Source organism: Apostichopus japonicus, chromosome 2 (genome assembly GCF_037975245.1).
Source record: "Apostichopus japonicus isolate 1M-3 chromosome 2, ASM3797524v1, whole genome shotgun sequence".
In the NCBI taxonomy this organism is placed as follows: Eukaryota; Metazoa; Echinodermata; class Holothuroidea; order Aspidochirotida; family Stichopodidae; genus Apostichopus; species Apostichopus japonicus.
Window position 1 is genome coordinate 27,214,981 of NC_092562.1, and position 24,758 is coordinate 27,239,738.

At 38.0% G+C, this 24,758-nt stretch overlaps 2 protein-coding genes across 5 annotated transcripts in view; both read left to right on the plus strand.

Moving 5' to 3' along the window:
- LOC139984608 (receptor-type tyrosine-protein phosphatase F-like) overlaps positions 1-24,758 on the plus strand; it is a 100,431-nt gene that overhangs the window by 17,747 nt on the left and 57,926 nt on the right. The window contains exons 11-13 of the mRNA XM_071998554.1: positions 29-343; positions 1,679-1,755; positions 2,714-2,948. Coding sequence (XP_071854655.1) covers positions 29-343; positions 1,679-1,755; positions 2,714-2,948 — 627 coding nt within the window. The remainder of the gene's footprint in view (positions 1-28; positions 344-1,678; positions 1,756-2,713; positions 2,949-24,758) is intronic.
- LOC139984302 (uncharacterized) overlaps positions 3,556-24,758 on the plus strand; it is a 30,909-nt gene continuing 9,706 nt past the window's right edge. Inside the window, exon 1 of one of the 4 annotated variants that reach the window (XM_071998169.1) lies at positions 3,556-3,857. In XM_071998169.1, the coding sequence (XP_071854270.1) occupies positions 3,641-3,857 (217 nt within the window). In that variant the 5' untranslated portion in view covers positions 3,556-3,640. Of the gene's footprint in view, positions 3,858-22,127; positions 22,902-24,758 lie in introns of those variants that run through there. The other 3 variants (XR_011799035.1, XR_011799037.1, XR_011799036.1) reach the window with 3 other exon arrangements.

Genomic DNA, 24,758 nt, shown 5'->3' on the forward strand with positions numbered 1-24,758 from the left:
TTTACTACTTTCTTATTTGGGCCTCTAGCTCTGCCTGTAATGCAGTTTGCTCCAACGAAAGGTTCTATAACTAACTCAACAGTCACCATCAGCTGGTCAGCCTGGGATGAAGAAAATGAGGATGGGGACCCCCCTGTCATCGGGTACACACCTTACTACAAGCTGGCATCAGGACTGAATTGGTCTATCCAGGATACGTCTACCCCTATCAAGGCCTTGAATTTCACATTTACGGCCCTCACACCAGAGGAAAGGTACTCATTCAGTGTAGCAGCAGTAAGGGAAGGAGAGATGGGAGAAGGTCCAAAGAGTCCAATGCTGAATGCTACTACCATTTGTACAGGTATTTTGTAGTATATTACATCACAGTGCATAGGCTTATAGTTTTTTGTTACATCAATTTGTTGCTTGTGACATATCAAAGTTAGTGCATGTGATACTAAATGCATTTCTTGCCAGTGTTAAATGTTTTTGATTCTTTCCTACCCTTCTAGATTTTATTTTGCAATATGATTGAAAAGGACGTTTCACAGCACTCCTCCATGAATTTCTAAAAGTGGTTTGTGAGCAAACAAATAATAATAGCGCTGCGGCAATATAGTTTTAAGTCAGTGACTTCATGATATATTGGGAGGTATGCTTGCTGATCAGAAAAACTACTCTACATCACTATTAACTACTACATGTTGGTATCAACTACTCCAATACTAATGGAAATTTTCTGAATGAGTATACAATGTAACCAACTACATATTGCTACTGAATGGACTTATGGAAAATCTACTGCTGACTTCCAAAAAATAAAATATACAAGTTATATAACTTAGGTATGGACCAGGCATGGGCCAGACAGGAAGTTACTGTGTCCTCTCATTTGCACTCTCTCTTACGAAACAGAGGCAGGGATACTGATTAACAACACTGTGACATCACGGATGTCACCATACTCAAGGTTAATTCCTTGGCAGTGATCTGTGCAGATATATGTTACAGACAGATGTAGGTTTCTGCTGTAGAGAGTTAATGTGGAGGTCAAAGTGTTATTGTTCTACTGGGATTGAAAAGTATATTCTTATGATTTATTGCGTTCAGACTGATAATTAGAAAGGTAATTAATACTCTGTGAACTCCTTGCTATAATAGATTGTAAAGGTAAACCTAGGGTAAACTAGAGGATGGAGTATATCTCTGTAAAATACTCTCTGTTAAAATTGCAATGAAACAGATTAGTCAATACAATGCAACCTCTATTCTATATCAAATTTATTGCAGTTTTTTGTTTTTTGCCTGTCAACATTCGTTGATTATGACAGTTACCTTCCCTATGTTACTTAATACCTCTTCTGCAATTAACCTTAGAAAGTTTGATATTAATATAAAGTGCACATTTACCTTAGTTCCATGTGAGGAAAGGCCAATTCTCAGAAACCTACACATTAGGTTGCACCTTTGTTGTTTTCTTCTTCTAGAATATATATATAGTAAATAGACAGTGAATTGTTGGTATCTTAAAAAATGTTAGACTTTAAACTCTTTATTTTGCAGAGACCATTTGGCACATGCTGTCAAAACCATCATGTTAATTATTAACTAGCTTTATATTAAAATGCATAAATATACTGTTTTATACAGAAATATGTTACTAGTTACAGTACTTCAATCTATTGATCCTTTACAGTTCCAATAAGTGGTCCAGGAGAAGTTCAAGCAAATGTTGCTGGTGAAAGGCAAGAAAATGTAGAGATAACTTGGCAGGTATGTCAAATATAGCTAAATTCGTTTAAAAACATTCATATTGCAGATTAAACACTATTCACTTGAAACAAGTCTAGTTCTATAATGTATCACTTATTCTGCTAGTTTGGTTTTCCTATGGTAATAATTTTGTTAGTTTGTAAAGTCTGTAAAGTTCTGCTCTGTTCAAAAAGGTATATTTTAATATTTACATCCCAAATCAGAATTATATAGAGGTAAGTAAAACAATGCCATTGTAGTATTTTTCTCAGCAACTCCACAATACACATTGTTTTTGCAATGTTATCTCCATTTTCCATTGTTGTTTTGGAAGGAAAACAAGTATTGGTTTCACAATAGATGTAGTAAACAGTATCAGTTACATATTGTATTGATTGCTTATAATCCAGCAACGAGGCTAGTAACTTCGCATATACAATTATGATTGTGCTTCACATAAATAGAGCAATTTACATGAACATTTATTGAGTTGAAATGAATAAAATTGGTGAAGTGAAATTCCACAGCTGTCACGAAAGTTGATCTTGTTTGTCCTGCTTTGCTATGCGGTTGAACCTATATTGTAACGTTTGTGTACAGAGCTATTAGTGTAAATCTTGGTATATTGAGAGGGCAAAGAATCAGTTAACTAGGTCAGTAGCCTTTGCTTCCTTTTGTTATAATAACATTTGAGGTACGCTTCTGTAATCTCTTATTTCATACCACAAAATGTGAATAAACCGTTATGCAATATAAACATATTTATTGATCTAATTCCACCCTTTTTCATGTTATATGTAACCACGCATACCAGGTACCGGTAGTAATAAATCATGGAATCGTTCTGCGGATAAATTATTGAATGTAAAATCATGATGTTAGGTCTGAGTACAAGAAAATCTTCCAGTTAGGAGTATATAAAGATAGTTGAAACGAGGATCTTACATTTGAAAATGTCTACTGCACTGCATTTGAAAAGGTACCCTCAGATAAACAAGTTAACTGTGGAAGTGGTGTGTCTAAGTTTATCATCTACTACTCTTCAAATGACGTGGAACCAAATGATGAAGGAACTAAGGATATTCTGGATCCTGATGCTACATCCTACATATTTGATAATCTAATGGTGGGAATGACTTACACCTTCCAAATGACACTGACTACTGCTGGTGGTGAGAGCCCTTTCAGTGATGAAGTAACTCACCTTTTACCAAGTGAGTCAAAATTCAGCTGCAGTATTTATATCCATCTAAGATGGATAATTGTTAACAAATATGTGCACATATCTACAATAGTAAATGTTTATGGTGTGGTAAATTCTTAGGATTACTTAGATATGTGATGAGACAAGTGTAGAAAGGGGGAAGAGGGGGGCACGGTGAAGGGTTGTTGGCATCTGTAGCTGTGATGGATATATATATAAATATATATATATATATATATATATATATATATATATATATAAATAATATATATATATATATATAAATTATATATATATATATATATATAAATCCGACCGTTAGGCAACACTTCATGTGAAAAAAATAGCACTTAGGGCACCATTTGACTTAGGGCGACATATATACTGTTGCCCTCAGTTCTGCCTTTTAAATTGGAACGATAGAGTTACATTCTGCAAATATTGTTGGAAGCGAGTCAAGGGGGGTTGAAAAATGTTCGTTTCTATTAAGATTTATAAAGATTAATTAAAAACTAGGTAAATTAGAAAGCATTGAAGATGGGCATTCTGATATGGCGATATATTGCGTGTGTTAAAAACAGAACTTTCGGCAACATTTTGATTATGGCCTTTAAAATGAAAATCGATATGTATATGTTTATTATAAAATCACCCTTTTAAACATATTACCCAAAGGAAAAATATATTAGCCTCTTTTAAGCAATGAATCGCGAAAATGAAGATATATTGCCAATATTGTATTGCACGGTATCTTATTGCACCGAAGAGAAGCCGGCCCTCTATTACGTTACGCTCTTCGCGCAGTACAGCTTTACGTACGTACGCGAACCTCGATCGTGCCTAGCTAGCCTATCGAGTATATGCCTAGATACAGTTCATCCAAATGCAGATGTGCGAGTCACACGGCGCGGGAAGAACGGTAAGTTAACTGTTTGTGTAGTTCATTTAATGGCATAAGCGGCCGTATTATATTTTCGAAGCACACTCTCCTTGGCTATTATTTATGGCTTTCTCCTAATTACGCCAGCTGGTTAGGTCTATAGGCTGTGCATAACGTTAGGCCTAACTTAGTTAAAATGTAACTATGCTTATCATAAGCCTAATTGATATTATCGTGTATTACTATTAGCCTAGTACTTGGTAGTACTAGGGCAATTCCAAACGTTTCGCGTCAGGGCTTCAGAAACTTAGAAGAGAGTTGTGTTTGGAGTATGGATAGGTTTTTTCACAATTTTGTTTTCCCTTTTGCTGAGCACTCATATGAATATATATTTGAGCTAGGTTGAGCTTCATTGATAAACAATGATTCATTATTTGACCGATTTTGGACTAGCCTAATTATAAAGGCCTAGTGCCTACTGCATTTTGTATGGAAAAAAAGGTCATTAATTGCAACAAAACATTTATCTTGGGATTTCTCTGAAAGCACTAATTCAAATCACCTGTTAACAATACCACCAATACTATTGGCCTATGTGGCAAATACCACCTGTAAGCTTGGAAAAATATGGCATTATCGCTGCCTGCGGGGGAAATTTATTATAATGCTCCAAGAAGTCCCACTCAAAAAAAAATGATCAAAGAGTTCCATTGACAACACAAATCATTTTTACTGTAATACAAAAGTTCAATAAAGTCCTTTGTAAAATTACTTCAAGATACTGATTACACACAATTCATTAAATCATACCCATAACAACCATTGTAAGCATATCAATTCCTCAGCGCCATTCCCTGTGCGGCACCCGAACTGAGTTCGACCGCCACAGTTTTAGGCCTATGACTTAACCATATAGACCATTTTCCTACAGCCATAATGTGAAAAGTTTATACCGAAAAAACTTAGTTCAAACTGCACTAAACAAAGAAATGTGTTGTCTCTCAAGTTCTGTTCTTTTCTTAACAATACAGTTTAAAATTCCACCGGACTTGAGTGATTTACGATGCAAGGTTAATCAAACTCAAAACCCTCATTGATAACACACAGTAAATACTGAAGAAAATCACCATTTGATAGCCGTACTTTGTTTGCGTAACCTTCCTCTTTAATATTCATTGACAAATTTAGTTCAAACGGTTTTGGGAAGTATTTTTTCTTTATATATAATAACTTTAAATTGATGTTAAATCATTTTCATTGGCCCCATCTTCAATCGGACCAAGTACAATCCAATCGAATATCTTCTAAGAAAAATACAAGTTACGCTTTCTTCGGTGGGCACGCCGTTACGTAATATGTGTATCCTGTACTCTGCAATAGGGTACAGCCACACAATGCACAGTGTTCACCTACAACGCCACAGCCGAGATTCGCTTTCAAAACGTCATATTATATCGAACTTAATATTATTTCAAAGAAAATGACCGTAGAATATGCATCATTAAATGTTGAAGCAAGTAATTACCAATTAACTTATCTAATGCAATCCTAATTATAGAAACACTGTTTAAGATCCCCTCTGATGAATGGAATAGTTCAACCAACTTGTCCGCACAGAGCCACAGGATTTTCGGTCCAGGTGATGAGTCATACGCGTCGGTCAGTAAGAGGGCTATTTTGAAGGATGTTTAGTGTGCATTTTAGAAAGAAAGAAAGGAATTGATATCAGTCGGTAATCTGACCTGGTGACCCTCATTATGTTCAAGATATGTGACGTCAAGCTTTTTTGAATTTTAGCACTAAATTTGAAAAGTAGACAACAAAACTTTACAGCTGAATATCTCTTAAAGAAGTGGCATAACGATGATTTCACTCCCACACACACACAACAAAACAACATGATCAACTTTTAAGACACTTTCGAAGAGAAATTACACACTTACGGCGGGTCACGACCAACGTGAACGAATCGAGCACTGTGTATCCAAGTTTCAAAACGTGAACACGGGAGTAAAAAAAAATGGCCAAAATTGAACTTTCCGTGCGTGAACATACTCGATATCCGCACAAAAGCATCTTGAAATCCCAACACAGATTTAAGTACTTCTTATGGTTTAATCCGAGTTCTAATACGGACACTTACAGATGTTTTACGACGGCTATTGTCAGTACGAAACATTAGGTCCATTCTTAAAAACAAAAATGGCGGACTGCTTCATAATGTCATGCATATTCATTGTATAGTAATGATAACGTCATCAAATTACGCCTTTTTCGATGAATAGTCATGAAATATTAGATGACTGACAACCATTCCCGGTACTAAAAGCATACGCAATTTCCACTGCTTTTGATCCGGTGTTTCAGAATATATTTTTGACTTGCTTTGGTTAAGTTAAAACTGAGATTTGAACCATTTTTAAGTATGTGGAACATGAGAAAAGCAAAAAACCACTCGGTTTATTTGTTTTGTACAAACTTAGGGCATCAGGATTATTAATTTTAATTGTAAGGACAGGGAAATCAAAACATGCTAGCCGAGGTTGGGGACTATCCAGGAAAGGGATGGGGTGGAGAGGTATGTGTGTGTTTGTTGGTGGGTGGGCGGGAGGGGGCATCGGTGATATGGAACAGATTGGAGGGGAAAGCTTATTGGCTGCCAACACAAAAATCTAACCCATTGGGGAGCTAATGGAATAAGAGGGGGGGGGGGGGTTGACATGGAAATAAACTCATCATTTGGAAGTCATCCTTAATGCATCGGTAGTAACATTCTGTGCGATCACCACTGTCCTACAGTACCAGTAACAAATAAAGACCAAATAAAGAAGAAAGATCAAGGGTCTCCAAGTCCTTACTTATCCTTGGAAGTTATCTTTATTATAAACTTCTTGGTACTTAACATGAAACAATGCTATATAAATTTCAACAAAAATGTGTAGAGGAATGAATACAAAAATGAAAAGGTTATGTATATAATATTAAAATGGCATAGAAGGTAATATATGACATTTATAATTGGACTGTACATGGAGGTACCTGGAGGTAAGATGTGGTACATAGACATTTCAACAAAAAAGGTGACAAGGCAAAATAAAATATGATAATTTAAAGAAGCTCACCATACACGAAGCATGTAGTGGACAGGTGTATACAAAGTGAAAGAACTATTAAGTATTAAAAGTATAGCATTGTAAAACAGAAAGAGATGATAGTTAAACCATTCACACCACATAATGAAATGTGCTTATCAGGCAGCAAAGATGGCAGTTTTCTTTTTTAAATAAATGAAAGTAATGTGACCAGATGTATGAGTACAGTATGCTATGATGTGGAATCAATATAGCACAGGGCACTGAACAAGGTGAAATGAAAGATACCAAAAAAATGTAATAATGCTTTATAAATTTCAACAAAAATGTGTAGAGGAAAGCACACAAAAATGAAAAGGGTAATCATATAACATTAAAATGGCATAGAAGGTAATACATAGAGATATTTATAATTATACTGTATATGACCAAAAACAGCTGACTCTGTACACGGAGGTAAGATGCGCATAGACATTTAAATAAATGAGGAGACAAGGCAAATAATATATGATAATTGAAAGAAGCCCACCATACATGAAGCATGTAGAGTTAGACATGTATATACACATTGAAAGAACTTTTTAGTGTTGAACGAATAGCATTATAAAACAGAAAGAGATGATAGTTAAACCATTCACATCACATTATGAAATGTGCTTATCTGGCAGCAGAGATGGCAGTTTTCTTTTTTAAATAAATGACAGCTAATGTGACCAGATGTCTGACTACAGTATGCTATGGTTTTGAATCAATATAGCACAGGGCACTGAACAAGGTGAAATGAAAGATAAAAGAGTAACTTAAAGATAAAGAAAAGAATATATCAAAAATGTACATGTAGAAAAGGTGTAACTAAAAAATAAAAGTGATGTAAATGTTGAAAGCATCTACAGAATGCAGACACAGCAATACAGACACAGCAATCAATGAGCCAGTCACAACACATTACAAACATATGTACAAAGAGGCAGCACATGAAAGGACAGAGTCTTTTACAGTTTATGTGGGACGGAGTGAAAGACGTCATGTGATGTTGTCACAAGATCAGCTGATATATGAAATAACTTATAGTAACAAGGAAACACAAGGTCTAATTGCCCAAGGTTTATGGAGTACTGAAGAACTTTCAAAAAGAAAAAAATGGAAAAAAACCCATATAATGGAATGAAGTGTCATCCAGATACATGGTAGCTTTTGCACAACATAACAAAGGTACGTACAGCAGCTGCAGCACAAGAAGGACGGAGTCTTTTACAAAGTATTTATCAGACGGAGTGAAAGACGTCATGTGATGTTGTCACAAGATCAGCTGATATATGAAATAACTTATAGTAACAAGGAAACACAAGGTCTAATTGCCCAAGGTTTATGGAGTACTGAAGAACTTTCAAAAAGAAAAAAATGGAAAAAAACCCATATAATGGAATGAAGTGTCATCCAGATACATGGTAGCTTTTGCACAACATAACAAAGGTACGTACAGCAGCTGCAGCACAAGAAGGACGGAGTCTTTTACAAAGTATTTATCAGACGGAGTGAAAGACTGCATGTGATGTTGTCACAAGATCAGCTGATATATGAATATGTGTTATATGAGAAAATTAAAATTAACAAGGTGGCATGCTCCATGACTGGAACTTTTATAAGGCTTTAATACTATCGGCAAGCATTAGTGTTGTGTTTAAAAATGGCACGGCAAGGTATTGGTTTATGACAAACTTTGCCTAAGGTTTAATTGCTCAAGGTATATTAAGTACTGAAGGAAATTTACAAGATATGGAGAAAAAAACAATTCATTGTAATGTATCATTGGGTGGCAAGAAGGCAGGTTTTAAGGCAGCACCAAATGCTAGATGATAAAGTATTCTCAAATACATAATAAAAAATAAAATAGATCATGAGATGCAAAGGTTATGTAGTAATGCCACAATGCACAACTACTGGCGATAACATTTTTTCATGTTTGCTATGTTTCCCTCTAATTTTTTTCCCCTCTAATTGTGTCATGTTTCCCTCTTATGCACTAATATTAAGATAAGTAATAAAATTGGTCTAAAAACACCAGAATGTCCTTAACTTCACAAAGTGGTGAAAGGTGAACTTAGAACCATCCCAAAAGCCCCTTCCCAAAAAAGGGCCACCTCTCACAAATAATGCACCTAAATATCTACTTAGTTCCTCCCTCCCCTCCATCACCCACCAATTGAACCCCATAGCTCAACCACCCCTCTCCCTCCTCCACCCCAAAAAGCAAAAAAAATAAGAACTTGAATAAGTAGAAACAAATTTTGACCACACTATACTTTTGTCTAGAATAGGACTTATGTTTTGACATCCAACATGTAAACCAATTCACTATAAATCACTACAGTATTGAAGGATTAAGGCAGCTAAAGATGTTCATTTTGTGTATATTTTCATCCACAAAGCAATTACTCATCATTCATAGTGCAAGTACATCATTCATAGTGCAAGACTTTTTTGATAAAAACAAAAACCTACCACGAATATCATCATAAGTAAACAAAGGAACCTCACTACTATTGCTTGGCAGTTTAAAAGGTACTCTTTTTATCTAAAGTTTACTGACAAAAGCTTCACAACACATTCTGGATTGAAAGTCAAGTCTGATTTTTTATTTCACATGTTAAACAAAACTTGATGACAGTAGTTTTGGAGATAATTTTTGAATAATTTCTCACGTATTCAACAGTGGTAAGCACTCACTTTATTGGCAAACTCACTGTTTAAAGGGGCATAAGTACCTAACAGTAAAAGGAAATAATAATGTTGGATGTCAAAACCCAAACCTGTAACTTTCCATTATGACTGCTGTGACGGCACCTGAGAATGAGAAAAACAGTAAAAAGTTGATACACCAGTTGATGTAGAGGCAAAGTTATATACCAATGTCATCAACTGAACTTGTCGAAAGACATATGGAACAATCCTTAAAGATGATTTTGTTGTTAGAATACAGTAATGAGCATGGCAAAGAAAAATTCCTGACCTGTTACAGCAAAGCTCAATAGCAGTGGCATCATCAATGTCAAACAATTTGATTAGAGTGCTACGGTTAACAAATTTTGATGTCTGATGCACATTTTCTTTACTAGTGCAATTTGGCAACTGACATGTATTTCACGAAGGTCTTTTAGAGGGAGGCCTAGTTTCATCTTTGACTGAGCTAAGTCTAAGTTTACATGCATAGCAAACACAGTCATAATCCAATATATTTTTCTGCCTTAAGTTAGCACTATAACCAACTGAGAATTAGCTGGAGTGGCTTGAGCTATGTGCCAGTAACGTGGCTTGGACTCTTTACAAACAGTACATGGTCCAGCAACTTTCTCTTCATGGTATAACTGACAAGCTGTTTCTTTGGCATGATGTCATGAAAGTTAAAAAGTAAAAAAAACCAGAATGACAAGTTCCACACGAAAATTAGAAACTTATATGATACACATGAGCACATACTCATTGTAGTCAGGGTGCAAATTGTTATCTCCCTATTTCCTAAACATACAATTGAATTAATACACTGAGTAATCAAAACTTTGGACTCGTCAGTAAGCAGAGATTTAAATTTCTAAGCTACAAGTACAAGCAGAATGCAGGCCTATGTTGTACCCACATCCCAAAATCCCAAGGCTGCATGTGTCTCAAAAGGTTCAAGATCATTCGCAAAAAAATGAAACCCTGCTTTGTATTGAAATGTTGGTTAGTGCATCTGCTACAACTAGTGGGCAAAACTGCAGCTAGAAAATAGAATGCTGTTTATTCTACATAACTATTACGAATAAATGAATATGTAGATAGGCCTAGCCTTGTAAATGCCTACTAACTTTAGCCAAGAATGAGAATAGCACTCCACCCAAAGCTTAAGTAATGTATTTCCTAAAACTAAAAGTGACACTCCAGTCAACAGATACAGACTTAGGCCATAGCCTTACTTTATATCGAAGCTTACGCCGTGCCCTGCTTTGAACTAGTACTACTAGAGCCAAGACCAACGAGGCCTTAAAGTTTAAGTTATTAAAATATGAAGATTTGGGCCTAGCCTAAATAGTACATGACTATAGGCCGGTTGGCTAGGCCTATACTAACTTAGGAAAACAGAACCCTAATACTAATAGTACTAGCCTAGGCCTAGTATCATACTTAAATTTAAGAGCGATCCGCGATTAGCCTAGGACACTATATACAATTTGTCACAACGAATTTAAAGAATTTACGGTGTGACGAAGCCCTACCTACGTTGCTAACAACTATGTCCAAGGCTTTAGTATGAGAGTAGCTAGTACTGTAGAAAAGTAATACTAGTAATAGTAACTAAAAGTACGTAGGCCTATACTATTACTAGGTATATGAAGCCAATGTGTTAGGCGACATTACAGTGCAACAACAACGTTAAGCCGTATGTACTGTTTCTAACGATTAAGCAAGAACTTGGCATGATGTTTGACCTAAATTTTTGTACACTTTTTACGGGTGAACAAAATCCAAACTTACAGCTTCGATGCTTTAACGTATTGCCAACATTTTGAAACCATCATTATGATAACCTACATTCTAATACGGAAACCTTACAGATCCGAAAAGTCAGAGTTCCTTACCTGCAAATTCTCCTCGCCGTTCCACAACGGCAGAGAAATTCATTGATTGAAGCTAGATGAGAACGAGTTCAACCGAATTCTCACGAAGATGTGTCTTTGCACTATATCAGGATGCTCTAATACCATATACGGCAATTCTCGGTGATCAAGATCATGCATAATTCATGTTTTAACGTGAGCTTCGCTATTGGAAACGACTCGGCTTATTTCCGCGCCATCTCCGATTTGCCACTTCCGGTTTGTGCATCGGATTCGTGAAAGTTGCGCAATAACGGTCGTTTTCAGCGAGGAGAGTTTCCACTGATATGTCTGATTGATTCTGCTAACTTTCCAGAAATAATAAATCCCAAGAAAAGCAATCCGAAATTTGTAAAAGCTTGGACGGACACATGATGTGCATCTCAGCAGTGACTGGTTCAATATACCCTAATGTTGAACAGAAAGAACATTTTCAAATTTATCACTGATGAATGATGTTGCGAGCAGTCGGGATTACTGCACGCTTCAGTTCTATTTAACCTTTTCATTTATCATATTTTAGCATTTAATTTCCGGTCACGCTCAGGAAACAATTACGACATTCCTACCGGTGTGAAGTTAGATACTTATTCCCCGTTCCTCGTTCGATATTCGCGAATGAGTAACTGAGCTACCAATTCGGTTACGTATTCGACAATGGTATCGACGTAACACCTTTGGCAAGACAAAGCTTTCTTACAAGATGTTCAATATTTGGTGGTGGAAAGAGGTTTACCTATGGCCCATGGGTCATATGAACTCTAATGACTATGTAGAAGGGTACCATAATGCATCTTGCCCGGTCCAAATAGTTCTTGACCAACTAAAATGACCAGTACTTCATCAGTTCTTAAATTAATGTAAAAAAAATTACTTTAGGCCCTAATCAAGACTAGCACGCCTTGGACCACCTTACCAATGGGTCATATGAATTCTTAACACATTGTAGAAGGATACCTTAATGCGTCTTGCCCGGTCCAAAGAGTGCTTGACCAATTTAAATGACCATTAAATCAACATTCTTTTAAATAAATGTAACGGGAACTGAAATAAAAACATTTGGGCCCTAATCAAAACCAGCACGACTTGGACCGTCCAACCAATGGGTCATAGGAAGTCTAAGGACCTTATAGAAGGGTAACATAATGCGTCTTGCCCGGTCCAAAGAGTGCTTGACCAATTTAAATGACCACTAAATCATTACTTTTTTAATGAGTGTAACGGGACCACGTAAAAGCTTTGGGCCCTAATCCATGCAGCACGCCTTGGATCACCAAACCAATGGTTAACATCAACTCTAAGGACATTGCATAAGAGTCCCATAATGCGTCTTGCCCGGTCCAAAGAGTGCTTGACCAATTTAAACGACCATGAAATCATTACTTCTTTAATGAGTAAAATGGGACCACGAAAAAGCTTTGGGCCCTAATCCATGCAGCACGCCTTGGACCACCTAACCAATGGGTAACATTAACTCTAAGGACATTGTAAAAGAGTACCATAATGCGTCTTGCCCGGTCCAAAGATTGCTTGACCAATTAAACTGACCATTACATCATTACTTATTAAATGAGTGTAACGGGACCACGAAAAGGCTTTGGGCCCTAATCCATGCAGCACGCCTTGGATCACCAAACCGATGGTTAACATGAACTCTAAGGACATTGCATAAGAGTACCATAATGCGTCTTGCCCGCTCCAAAGAGTGCTTGACCAATTTAAATGACCACTAAATCATTACTTCTTCCGATGAGTGTAACGGGACCACGAAAAAGCTTTGGGCCCTAATCCATGCAGCACGCTTTGGACCACCTTACCAATGGGTAACATTAACTCTAAGGACATTGTAGAAGAGTACCATAATGCGTCTTGCCCGGTCCAAAGCGTGCTTGACCAATTCAAATGACCACTAAATCATTACTACATCATCGAGTGTAACGGGACCACGAAAAAGCTTTGGGCCCTAATCCAAGCAGCACGCCTTGGATCACCAAACCGATGGTCAACATGAACTCTAAGGACATTGTAGAAGAGTACCATAATGCGTCTTGCCCGGTCCAAAGCGTGCTTGACCAATTTAAGTGACCACTAAATCATTACTTCTTCCGATGAGTGTAACGGGACCACGAAAAAGCTTTGGGCCCTAATCCATGCAGCACGCTTTGGACCACCTAACCAATGGGTCACATTAACTCTAAGGACATTGTAGAAGAGTACCATAATGCGTCTTGCCCGGTCCAAAGCGTGCTTGACCAATTTAAATGACCATTAAATCATTACTACATCATCGAGTGTAACGGGACCACGAAAAAACTTTGGGCCCTAATCCATGCAGCACGCCTTGGATCACCAAACCGATGGTCAACATGAACTCTAAGGACATTGTAGAAGGGTACCATAATGCGTCTTGCCCGGTCCAAAGCGTGCTTGATCAATTTAAATGACCACTAAATCATTACTTCTTCCGATGAGTGTAACGGGACCACGAAAAAGCTTTGGGCCCTAATCCATGCAGCACGCTTTGGACCACCTAACCAATGGGTAACATTAACTCTAAGGACATTGTAGAAGAGTACCATAATGCGTCTTGCCCGGTCCAAAGAGTGCTTGACCAATTAAAATGACCATTAAATCAGTACTTTTTTAATGAGTGAAACGGGACCACGAAAAAGCTTTGGGCCCTAATCCATGCAGCACGCTTTGGACCACCTAACAAATGGGTAACATGTACTCTAAGGACTTTGTAAAAGAGTACCATGATGCGTCTTGCCCGGTCCAAAGCGTGCTTGACCAATTAAACTGACCATTAAATCATTACTTCATCATCGAGTGTAACGGGAACACGAAAAAGCTTTGGGCCCTAATCCATGCAGCACGCTTTGGACCACCAAACCGATGGTCAACATGAACTCTAAGGACATTGTAGAAGAGTACCATAATGCGTCTTGCCCGGTCCAAAGCGTGCTTGACCAATTAAACTGACCATTAAATCATTACTTCATCATCGAGTGTAACGGGACCACGAAAAAGCTTTGGGCCCTAATCCATGCAGCACGCTTTGGACCACCAAACCGATGGTCAACATGAACTCTAAGGACATTGTAGAAGAGTACCATAATGCGTCTTGCCCGGTCCAAAGCGTGCTTGACCAATTAAACTGACCATTAAATCATTACTTCATCATCGAGTGTAACGTGACCACGAAAAAGCTTTGGGCCCTAATCCATGCAGCACGCTTTGGACCACCAAACCGATGGTCAACATGAACTCTAAGGACATTGTAGAAGAGTACCATAATGCGTCTTGCCCGGTCCAAAGCGTGCTTGACCAATTAAACTGACCATTAAATCATTACTTCATCATCGAGTGTAACGGGACCACGAAAAAGCTTTGGGCCCTAATCCATGCAGCACGCTTTGGACCACCAAACCGATGGTTAACATGAACTCTAAGGACATTGTAGAAGGGTACCGTAATGCGTCTTGCCCGGTCCAAAGCGTGCTTGACCAATTAAACGACCATGAAATCATTACTTCATCATCGAGTGTAACGGGACCACGAAAAAACTTTGGGCCCTAATCCATGCAGCACGCTTTGGACCACCAAACCGATGGTCAACATGAACTCTAAGGACATTGTAGAAGAGTACCATAATGCGTCTTGCCCGGTCCAAAGCGTGCTTGACCAATTAAACTGACCATTAAATCATTACTTCATCATCGAGTGTAACGGGACCACGAAAAAGCTTTGGGCCCTAATCCATGCAGCACGCTTTGGACCACCAAACCGATGGTTAACATGAACTCTAAGGACATTGTAGAAGGGTACCGTAATGCGTCTTGCCCGGTCCAAAGCGTGCTTGACCAATTAAACGACCATGAAATCATTACTTCATCATCGAGTGTAACGGGACCACGAAAAAACTTTGGGCCCTAATCCATGCAGCACGCTTTGGACCACCAAACCGATGGTCAACATGAACTCTAAGGACATTGTAGAAGAGTACCATAATGCGTCTTGCCCGGTCCAAAGCGTGCTTGACCAATTAAACTGACCATTAAATCATTACTTCATCATCGAGTGTAACGGGACCACGAAAAAGCTTTGGGCCCTAATCCATGCAGCACGCTTTGGACCACCAAACCGATGGTTAACATGAACTCTAAGGACATTGTAGAAGGGTACCATAATGCGTCTTGCCCGGTCCAAAGCGTGCTTGACCAATTAAACTGACCATTAAATCATTACTTCATCATCGAGTGTAACGGGACCACGAAAAAGCTTTGGGCCCTAATCCATGCAGCACGCTTTGGACCACCAAACCGATGGTCAACATGAACTCTAAGGACATTGTAGAAGGGTACCATAATGCGTCTTGCCCGGTCCAAAGTGTGCTTGACCAATTTAAATGACCACTACATCATCACTTCTTAAATGAGTGTCCATCTCATATGTTATGTATCGTGCGTTTAGTGTCAACCGGTAGCATTATAAATTGCACTTTGGACCCTCAAGGAATGAAAAAGAGAGAACTCGTTTTAAGTGCATTCCAATTAATGGCAGAATGTCTATATACATGGCCAAATTCTGTCGGAAAGTTTTTACAATTTAAAAAAGCCTCTAAATGACTTCCGAATTCATCGATATGTTAGCATATAACACTTTAACTTACTCAAATCACTTACGAAATTTCAGCCTAATCAAAAGGGAAAAATTGCAATGTGGCAGATATTTGAACACGATGGCATAAAGCGACAGCATCTTTCTATGGCTGTAGCAAGGCCGTAGCAAGACTGTAGCAGGCTTGTAGCAGGCTTGCACTGTCATGATAGCCCAATGAAGCTTATGAAGCTTACAGCCGGAGAAACAATCAAAGAAATAAACCATCCCCTATATAGGCCTACCAAGTACCATGAATTAATGGTACATGCAGTAACGTTCAAACATTGAACAATATCACTTTAACTCTCCTAACGTGGGTCAGAGACATTCGTAGAAGGAAAGATATTCCGATATTTCATTCATTTGGGAATACAAATGCAAAAAAGCAGTTAAACTGTCAACATGCTGCAGATTATTTCAGTTATCTATCAATTTTAATGGTTCGACGCAAGGGAGCAATCACGCTATGATAAATATGAACTCTCAGCCTTTTAAAGGTATACCATGGACGTTAAATGACGGTAGGCAGTCAGCTCGTACATCGGTATCAATTAGTTCGAGCCTAATGTTCAAGCGCTCTTTTACGAGAGAAAACTTCTAGGAAACATCCTGAATGAATCATTCAATTACAATCAGAACGCATGGTCCTTTATTTCGCTCCTTCAAATTTATCGTATGAAATATTGAGTAATAGTGTATGGAACATCTTTGCACATAGATTGGTAAAAGTGTATCAATTCTACCAGATTAAAGTAATTTGGCATGAAAATTTTTCTTCTGCAAGTACATTTCAATCCAATCAGAGAATAAATGGTGAGGGGTGGGGGGGTGGATATTAAGCATGTAATATTTCTCTTGACTTCTATACTTCCATAATTGACTCAGCATATAGCCTAATTGATATTTACCGAAGAATTAATACATTAAATACAATTGTAAGTGATTAGAAAGTGTATTTTTGACTTAAATTAACAAACGCGAAATTGACCTTAAATCTAGCACTTTTGCTAATGGATTGAATGTGTTTTGTGTATTGTGTAAAATTTGTATAGCTAGATACAGGGACGTAGCTAATGCATGATGATTGGGGGTTTAGTGGCTGAAATTCCAACTGGATGGGTTTTGGAGCCAGAAAATTCCGACTGCTGCCTTGTACCCCCCCCCCCCCCCGCACTATACTCGTCAACGATACGGTCAGTGTCAGTCAGACACCCTATCTTTCGCAACTGCACTTTTGTTCCAAACTTTTCTCGGTACATTTGTACCACTGGCCCTCACTTTACAAACTTATCAATCACTCTGGTTAAGCGAGTAAGCAACTGAGTACAAGTTATCTGCTTGAAAAGCTACATAGACTACTGACTAAAAAAGCTATGTTAATGTAACAAAGGGGAAACTTTTTTTCGAAAATTATATTCGACGACATAGTGAATTACCCAAAAATACAGTGCTTTTTCCTAGCGGGCTTAATATTATTTTCTTGGGGGTGGGGGTGGGGGTGGGGCTATATATCACTCACATGAATAAAAAAAACCATTGTTCACTTCATTCCAACTGAGCATTTGGAATGATGTGAACAATTAAACATTTTGCAGAAAAATGTTGAGTTGACGTTATACGATAAGTTGTCAATTTAACATTTTGCAGAAATTTTTTCAATTGCTCAATTGGAATGAAGTGAACAATTGAACATTTTGCCAAAAATGTCCAATTGGCGAGATAAGATAAGTTGTCAATTAAACATTTCTCAGAAAAGTTTTTCAATTGTTCTTATGGAATGAAGTAAACAAATTAACATTTTGCAGCAAAAAATGACTAATTGACGAGATTTGATTAGTTTTCAATTAAACATTTTTCACAAAATTGTTCAATTACTCATTTGAAGCAAGTAAGCAATGCAACATTTTCTGTTTTTTGATAACATTTTATCTTGTTATCTAAACAATTTACAGAAAAATTTCACCTTATGGGGCAAAGTTTTTCTTATGTTGATGGCATTTTTAAGCTTCCGTAGATAAGCATTGAGCGTTTTAATAGTATATGTTGTGCAGAAGTTCTATTAGGCATTTTTTTTAGAGTATTCAAAATCATACGAAGTTTTGTATGGTGGAGTATAAAGATCGCGACATACAATTTCTCATTGTGACAAGGAAATCGTAGTAAATATGACTGATTCAAGGTCAATTTTGACCGAAAATTTTAGGTCACTACAAGAATATTTGAAAATTCGAGTGCGCCAGTCGGAAAAATTCGAGTGCGACAGTCGGAAATTCCGACTGTCGCACAAAAATTTTCCAACTTTCGTCAGTTTGACCAAGATTGGGGGGGGGGGGGGGGGATGAGACACCCCACACCCCCTCTTGCGACGTCCCTGGCTAGATTATGGACGTTATAATTAATAATTAGGTAGAACTGAATGAAAGGAAATCAACTAAAAAATCACACTAACTCTGGTCTATGTTTAGTTGGAATAAACCCAGTGAGACTTCTTATGATGGATCTGCCTTCTACACTCCAAGAGAAACTTTCTATTGAAAAATCGCTAAGAGAAAGAACAAGCACATGCATGGGAACACGATAAAATCAAAATGCATAGAAAGGCACTATAGGGTAACTTGGATGGTTCATTACCAACTATGGCTAATAGAGATCATAAATAAATCAGAAAGGGATTTCGGCATAAAATATATGTCTGGGTAGACCTATTTCACTTGAAGACTATTTTGCTAAATAAACTATTAAAGTCAGTTTATCTCCGCTTGACCCGAGATGACTGATTGTCTGTTTATAGCTCCATGGTCAGCTCTAGAATGTAGCAGTGGAATCTTTCAGAATCTACGAAGGGGGTTAAAGCGTTCAAAACCACTTTCAAGAAGAGAGGCAAGAACACTTCTCTGTTCTTTAAATCTGTAAATATGTGAAGGGTTGACGGGTGAAATGAATAAAAGAAATAAAATTAAGTTCTATGAACGAATAATTAAAACAAAAACGTTTTCAGTTCGTTGCCAGTCTACAGAAATCACTTCATTCTGAAAATGTAGTTGCGCTAAGGTCCCCCCCCCATAAAAAAAAAAAAGTGCGCGTGTGTTTCTCCGGAATGGGAAGGAAACTTTGTATGCTGATGATTGTAAAGCACCAATTAGCATTAAACTTGCGAGCCAAAGGTGTTGCTTTTGTTTTGTATCACCACACTGGTACAGACGTAGAGTTGAAATTCAAAAAAGAAGATATTGATGAATGTACTGGATAATGATTGTGCATTAGTCGTTTGTATTGGTCAAATACTCTTTGGACCGGGTAAGACGCATTGTGGAACTCTTCAACAATGTCCTTAAAATTCATATGACCAATTGGTTGGGTGGTCCGAGGCGTGCTGGTCTTGACTGGGGCCTAAACATTTTTGCAGGTCCATTAACATTCATTAACGAAGTAATGATTTAGTGGTCATTTAAATTGGTCAAGCACTCTTTTGACCGGGCAAGACGCATCATGGTACCGTTCTACAATGTTCTTGGACTTCCTGTGACCTATTGGTTAGGTGGTCCAAGGCGTGCTGGTCTTGACTGGGGCCTTAACATTTTTGCAGGTCCATTTACATTCATTAACGAAGTGATGATTTAATGGTCGTTTCAATTGGTCAAGCACACTTTGGACCGGGCAAGACGCATTATGGTACTCTTCTACAATGTCCTTAGAGTTCATGTTAACCATCGGTTAGGTGGTCCAAAGCGTGCTGCATGGATTAGGGCCCAAAGCTTTTTCGTGGTCCCGTTACACTCGATGATGAAGTAATGATTTAATGGTCAGTTTAATTGGTCAAGCACGCTTTGGACCGGGCAAGACGCATTATGGTACTCTTCTACAATGTCCTTAGAGTTCATGTTGATCATCGGTTTGGTGGTCCAAAGCGTGCTGCATGGATTAGGGCCCAAAGCTTTTTCGTGGTCCCGTTACACTCGATGATGAAGTAATGATTTAGTGGTCATTTAAATTGGTCAAGCACGCTTTGGACCGGGCAAGACGCATTATGGTAATCTTCTACAATGTCCTTAGAGTACATGTTACTGATTGGTTAGGTGGCCCAAGGCGTGCTGCATGGATTAGGGCCCAAAGCTTTTTCATGGTCCCGTTTCACTCATTAAAGAAGTAATGATTTAGTGGTCATTTAAATTGGTCAAGCACGCTTTGGACCGGGCAAGACGCACTATGGTACTCTTCTACAATGTCCTTAGAGTACATGTTACTGATTGGTTAGGTGGTCCAAAGCGTGCTGCATGGATTAGGGCCCAAAGTTTTTTCATGGTCCAATTACACTTATTAAAGAAGTAATGATTTAGTGGTCATTTAAATTGGTCAAGCACTCTTTGGACCGGGCAAGACGCATTATGGTACTCTTCTACAATGTCCTTAGAGTACATGTTACTGATTGGTTAGGTGGTCCAAAGCGTGCTGCATGGATTAGGGCCCAAAGCTTTTTCGTGGTCCCGTTTCACTCATTAAAGAAGTAATGATTTAGTGGTCATTTAAATTGGTCAAGCACGCTTTGGACCGGGCAAGACGCATTATGGTACTCTTCTACAATGTCCTTAGAGTACATGTTAACCATCGGTTTGGTGGTCCAAAGCGTGCTGCATGGATTAGGGCCCAAAGCTTTTTCATGGTCCAATTACACTCATTAAAGAAGTAATGATTTAGTGGTCATTTAAATTGGTCAAGCACTCTTTGGACCGGGCAAGACGCATTATGGTACTCTTCTACAATGTCCTTAGAGTTCATGTTAACCATCAGTTAGGTGGTTCAAAGCGTGCTGCATGGATTAGGGCCCAAAGCTTTTCGTGGTCCCGTTTCACTCATTAAAGAAGTAATGATTTAGTGGTCATTTAAATTGGTCAAGCACGCTTTGGACCGGGCAAGACGCATTATGGTAATCTTCTACAATGTCCTTAGAGTACATGTTACTGATTGGTTAGGTGGCCCAAGGCGTGCTGCATGGATTAGGGCCCAAAGCTTTTTCATGGTCCCGTTTCACTCATTAAAGAAGTAATGATTTAGTGGTCATTTAAATTGGTCAAGCACGCTTTGGACCGGGCAAGACGCATTATGGTACTCTTCTACAATGTCCTTAGAGTACATGTTAACCATCGGTTTGGTGGTCCAAAGCGTGCTGCATGGATTAGGGCCCAAAGCTTTTTCATGGTCCAATTACACTCATTAAAGAAGTAATGATTTAGTGGTCATTTAAATTGGTCAAGCACTCTTTGGACCGGGCAAGACGCATTATGGTACTCTTCTACAATGTCCTTAGAGTACATGTTACCCATTGGTTAGGTGGTCCAAGGCGTGCTGCATGGATTAGGGCCCAAAGCTTTTCGTGGTCCCGTTTCACTCATTAAAGAAGTAATGATTTAGTGGTCATTTAAATTGGTCAAGCACGCTTTGGACCGGGCAAGACGCATTATGGTAATCTTCTACAATGTCCTTAGAGTACATGTTACTGATTGGTTAGGTGGTCCAAGGCGTGCTGCATGGATTAGGGCCCAAAGTTTTTTCATGGTCCAATTACACTTATTAAAGAAGTAATGATTTAGTGGTCATTTAAATTGGTCAAGCACTCTTTGGACCGGGCAAGACGCAGTATGGTACTCTTCTACAATGTCCTTAGAGTTTATATTACCCATTGGTTAGGTGGTCCAAGGCGTGCTGCATGGATTAGGGCCCAAAGCTTTTTCGTGGTCCCGTTACACTCATTGATGAAGTAGTAATTTAGTGGTCATTTTAATTGGTCAAGCACGCTTTGGACCGGGCAAGACGCATTATGGTACTCTTCTACAATGTCCTTAGAGTTAATGTTACCCATTGGTTAGGTGGTCCAAGGCGTGCTGCATGGATTAGGGCCCAAAGCTTTTTCGTGGTCCCGTTACACTCATTAAAGAAGTAATGATTTAGTGGTCACTTATATTGGTCAAGCACGCTTTGGACCGGGCAAGACGCATTATGTTACCCTTCTACAAGGTCCTTAGACTTCCTATGACCCATTGGTTAGGCGGTCCAAGACGTGCTGGTTTTGATTAGGGCCCAAATGTTTTTATTTCAGTTCCCGTTACATTTATTTAAAAAAATGTTGATTTAATGGTCAGTTTAATTGGTCAAACACTCTTTGGACCGGGCAAGACGCATTATGGTATCCTTCTACAATGTGTTAAGAATTCATATGACCCATTGGTAAGGTGGTCCAAGGCGTGCTAGTCTTGATTAGGGCCTAAAGTGATTTTTTCTGGTCCAGTTACATTAATTTAAGAACTGATGAAGTACTGGTCATTTTAGTTGGTCAAGAACTATTTGGACCGGGCAAGATGCATTATGGTACCCTTCCACATAGTCGTTAGAGTTCATATGACCCATGGGCCATTGATAAAACCTCTTTCCACGACCACATGTTGAACATCTTGTAAGAAGCTTTTGTCTTGCCAGAGGTGTTACGTCGATATCATTGTCGAATACGTAACTGAATAGCTAGCTCAGTTACTCATACGCGAATATCGAACGAGGAACGGGGAATAAGTATCTAACTTCACACCGGTGACATTCCTTCACGGTCGATTTGTTTACTGTAAGAACTATTAACCGTATTTTCTCAGGAAAGCTTGATAGTCTGAAGTTATTATAGCGTGTGATTTTAGTATACTGCCAAAGAAGTAAGTTGTTGTTTTTGTATTGATATTTTATGTAGAAGTAACGGGAAATTTAGTATGTTTAGTTTGGTTTAATTTGCACGTCTTTTTCGATCTAATGTAGTGCAGGGTTCACTTGCGCGAATTCAAATTATTCTGTTTATGTATGTATATGTATATGCATTGATTAGATGCATTGATTTGGGTTTTTTTTTTCTTTTATTTGTAATTCAAGCATATCTGTTTAGAAACAAAGTTTAAAGGCTATCATTAATTAGTTTTCTCTTATATTGTTTGATCCCAGATTGAATGAAACTCATTGACGTAAATAATAGATCAGATCATACAGTTTTAGGCAGTTGCTAAAACTCTGGGTATAAATATCACAAAGTGAGAATGAAAACAACTCTTTATCCTAATTTTTAGTTGATTTTCCTTGTCTGAACCTTCCTTACAGTACTGTATACATCTGGGAAATGGACAGAACAATTTCTAAAGTATATCTATAATTTTGGGAACTGTAATGCCCTACCCTAGAAGGGGAAAGTTGAAGGTCAATGGTGCAAAGGAATAAATAATCTTGTTTGATAAGAACTTTAAGTACATGGGAGGGGGGTGTAGAATATCACTTCATAACATCCCTCTTGCCTTGAGAAAGTTTTGAACAAATTTCTCTTTAACTTGTGAAGTAGGTAAACATCAAAGTTACATCAAACAAATTTCATGATAAAAGGATCTTACATCATGAATATAAAAAGCATATGATAAAAAGAATACAAGTGAAAGATTTTTGGTCAATGAGAGGTTTAATGTAAATGAAAGGAAAAGGGCTGTTCCAACCCTTAAATTTTTAAAATGTATTTTACACTTAAACAATAGCATATTTATGCCTTCTACTTTCAAGACTCATGTTCTGTGAAACACACTAAAAATATGTCACCATTTTCCATAGGTAAGGCCACACATGAATACCAATGGTGCTCTCGGAATATAAGTCCTAGAAAAGTACTGCAAAACTAGGTACAGTATTCTACCAAAGCAGACATGACAATCATTACCTTGAAATTCAAGATTACTTTGTCAGAAAGTACACTGATAACAGTATATTCATTTGCTGTCTCTGTTAACTGAGCATTACTATACTTGACGCATCAAGTCTTTGCACATAATCCACTACACATAAATTATTAAATGCAAGTGTCATGGACCAAATCAAAGGTTAAAGTAAAAGCATATGTACATATCAACCTGCAGAGACCGTTGCTAATGTAGAGCGAACATTGTAGTTACCCTTTCCCCTTCCCTCTCCCACCTTACACAGTATATGGCATAGAACGGCATACAGCTGTTAGTAAATATTAACACTAACTCGAACCACATAAAACTACTCCAACTGTAAGTATCTATTCCAGTTCCTGTTACACTGTGCTGCACTGTACCACGCAGTATACAGTGCCATTCTTACACAGATTCACTTTTATCTTTTATCTGTAATCAACTTGTTAAGATGAAACCAGTACACTAATTTACATAGCTGTTTTAGTCACGGATGCTTTCACACAGAGGTAAAATAATTGTTATCTAAGATGTGGTTATTAGGATGCCAAATTTATGTCTATCGAGAAACAGAACTAAAGAGTCATCTGCTAAACCTGTTCTATAAAAAGTATTATGTTTATGGTCATGCATGTTGGAACAGGTGTTTACATTCATGGATATGTGAGTTGGTGCATTGGGACATTTATACATTTCATGGTGAGATCTTCCCTCACTGCCATTGTTTAGAGTAGGTGCACACATTGCCATGTCAAAGATTTGATGAATTTACTGTAACTTTAATGACTAGAAGTCTTGGGATTTGTCAATATATTATGGCATTCA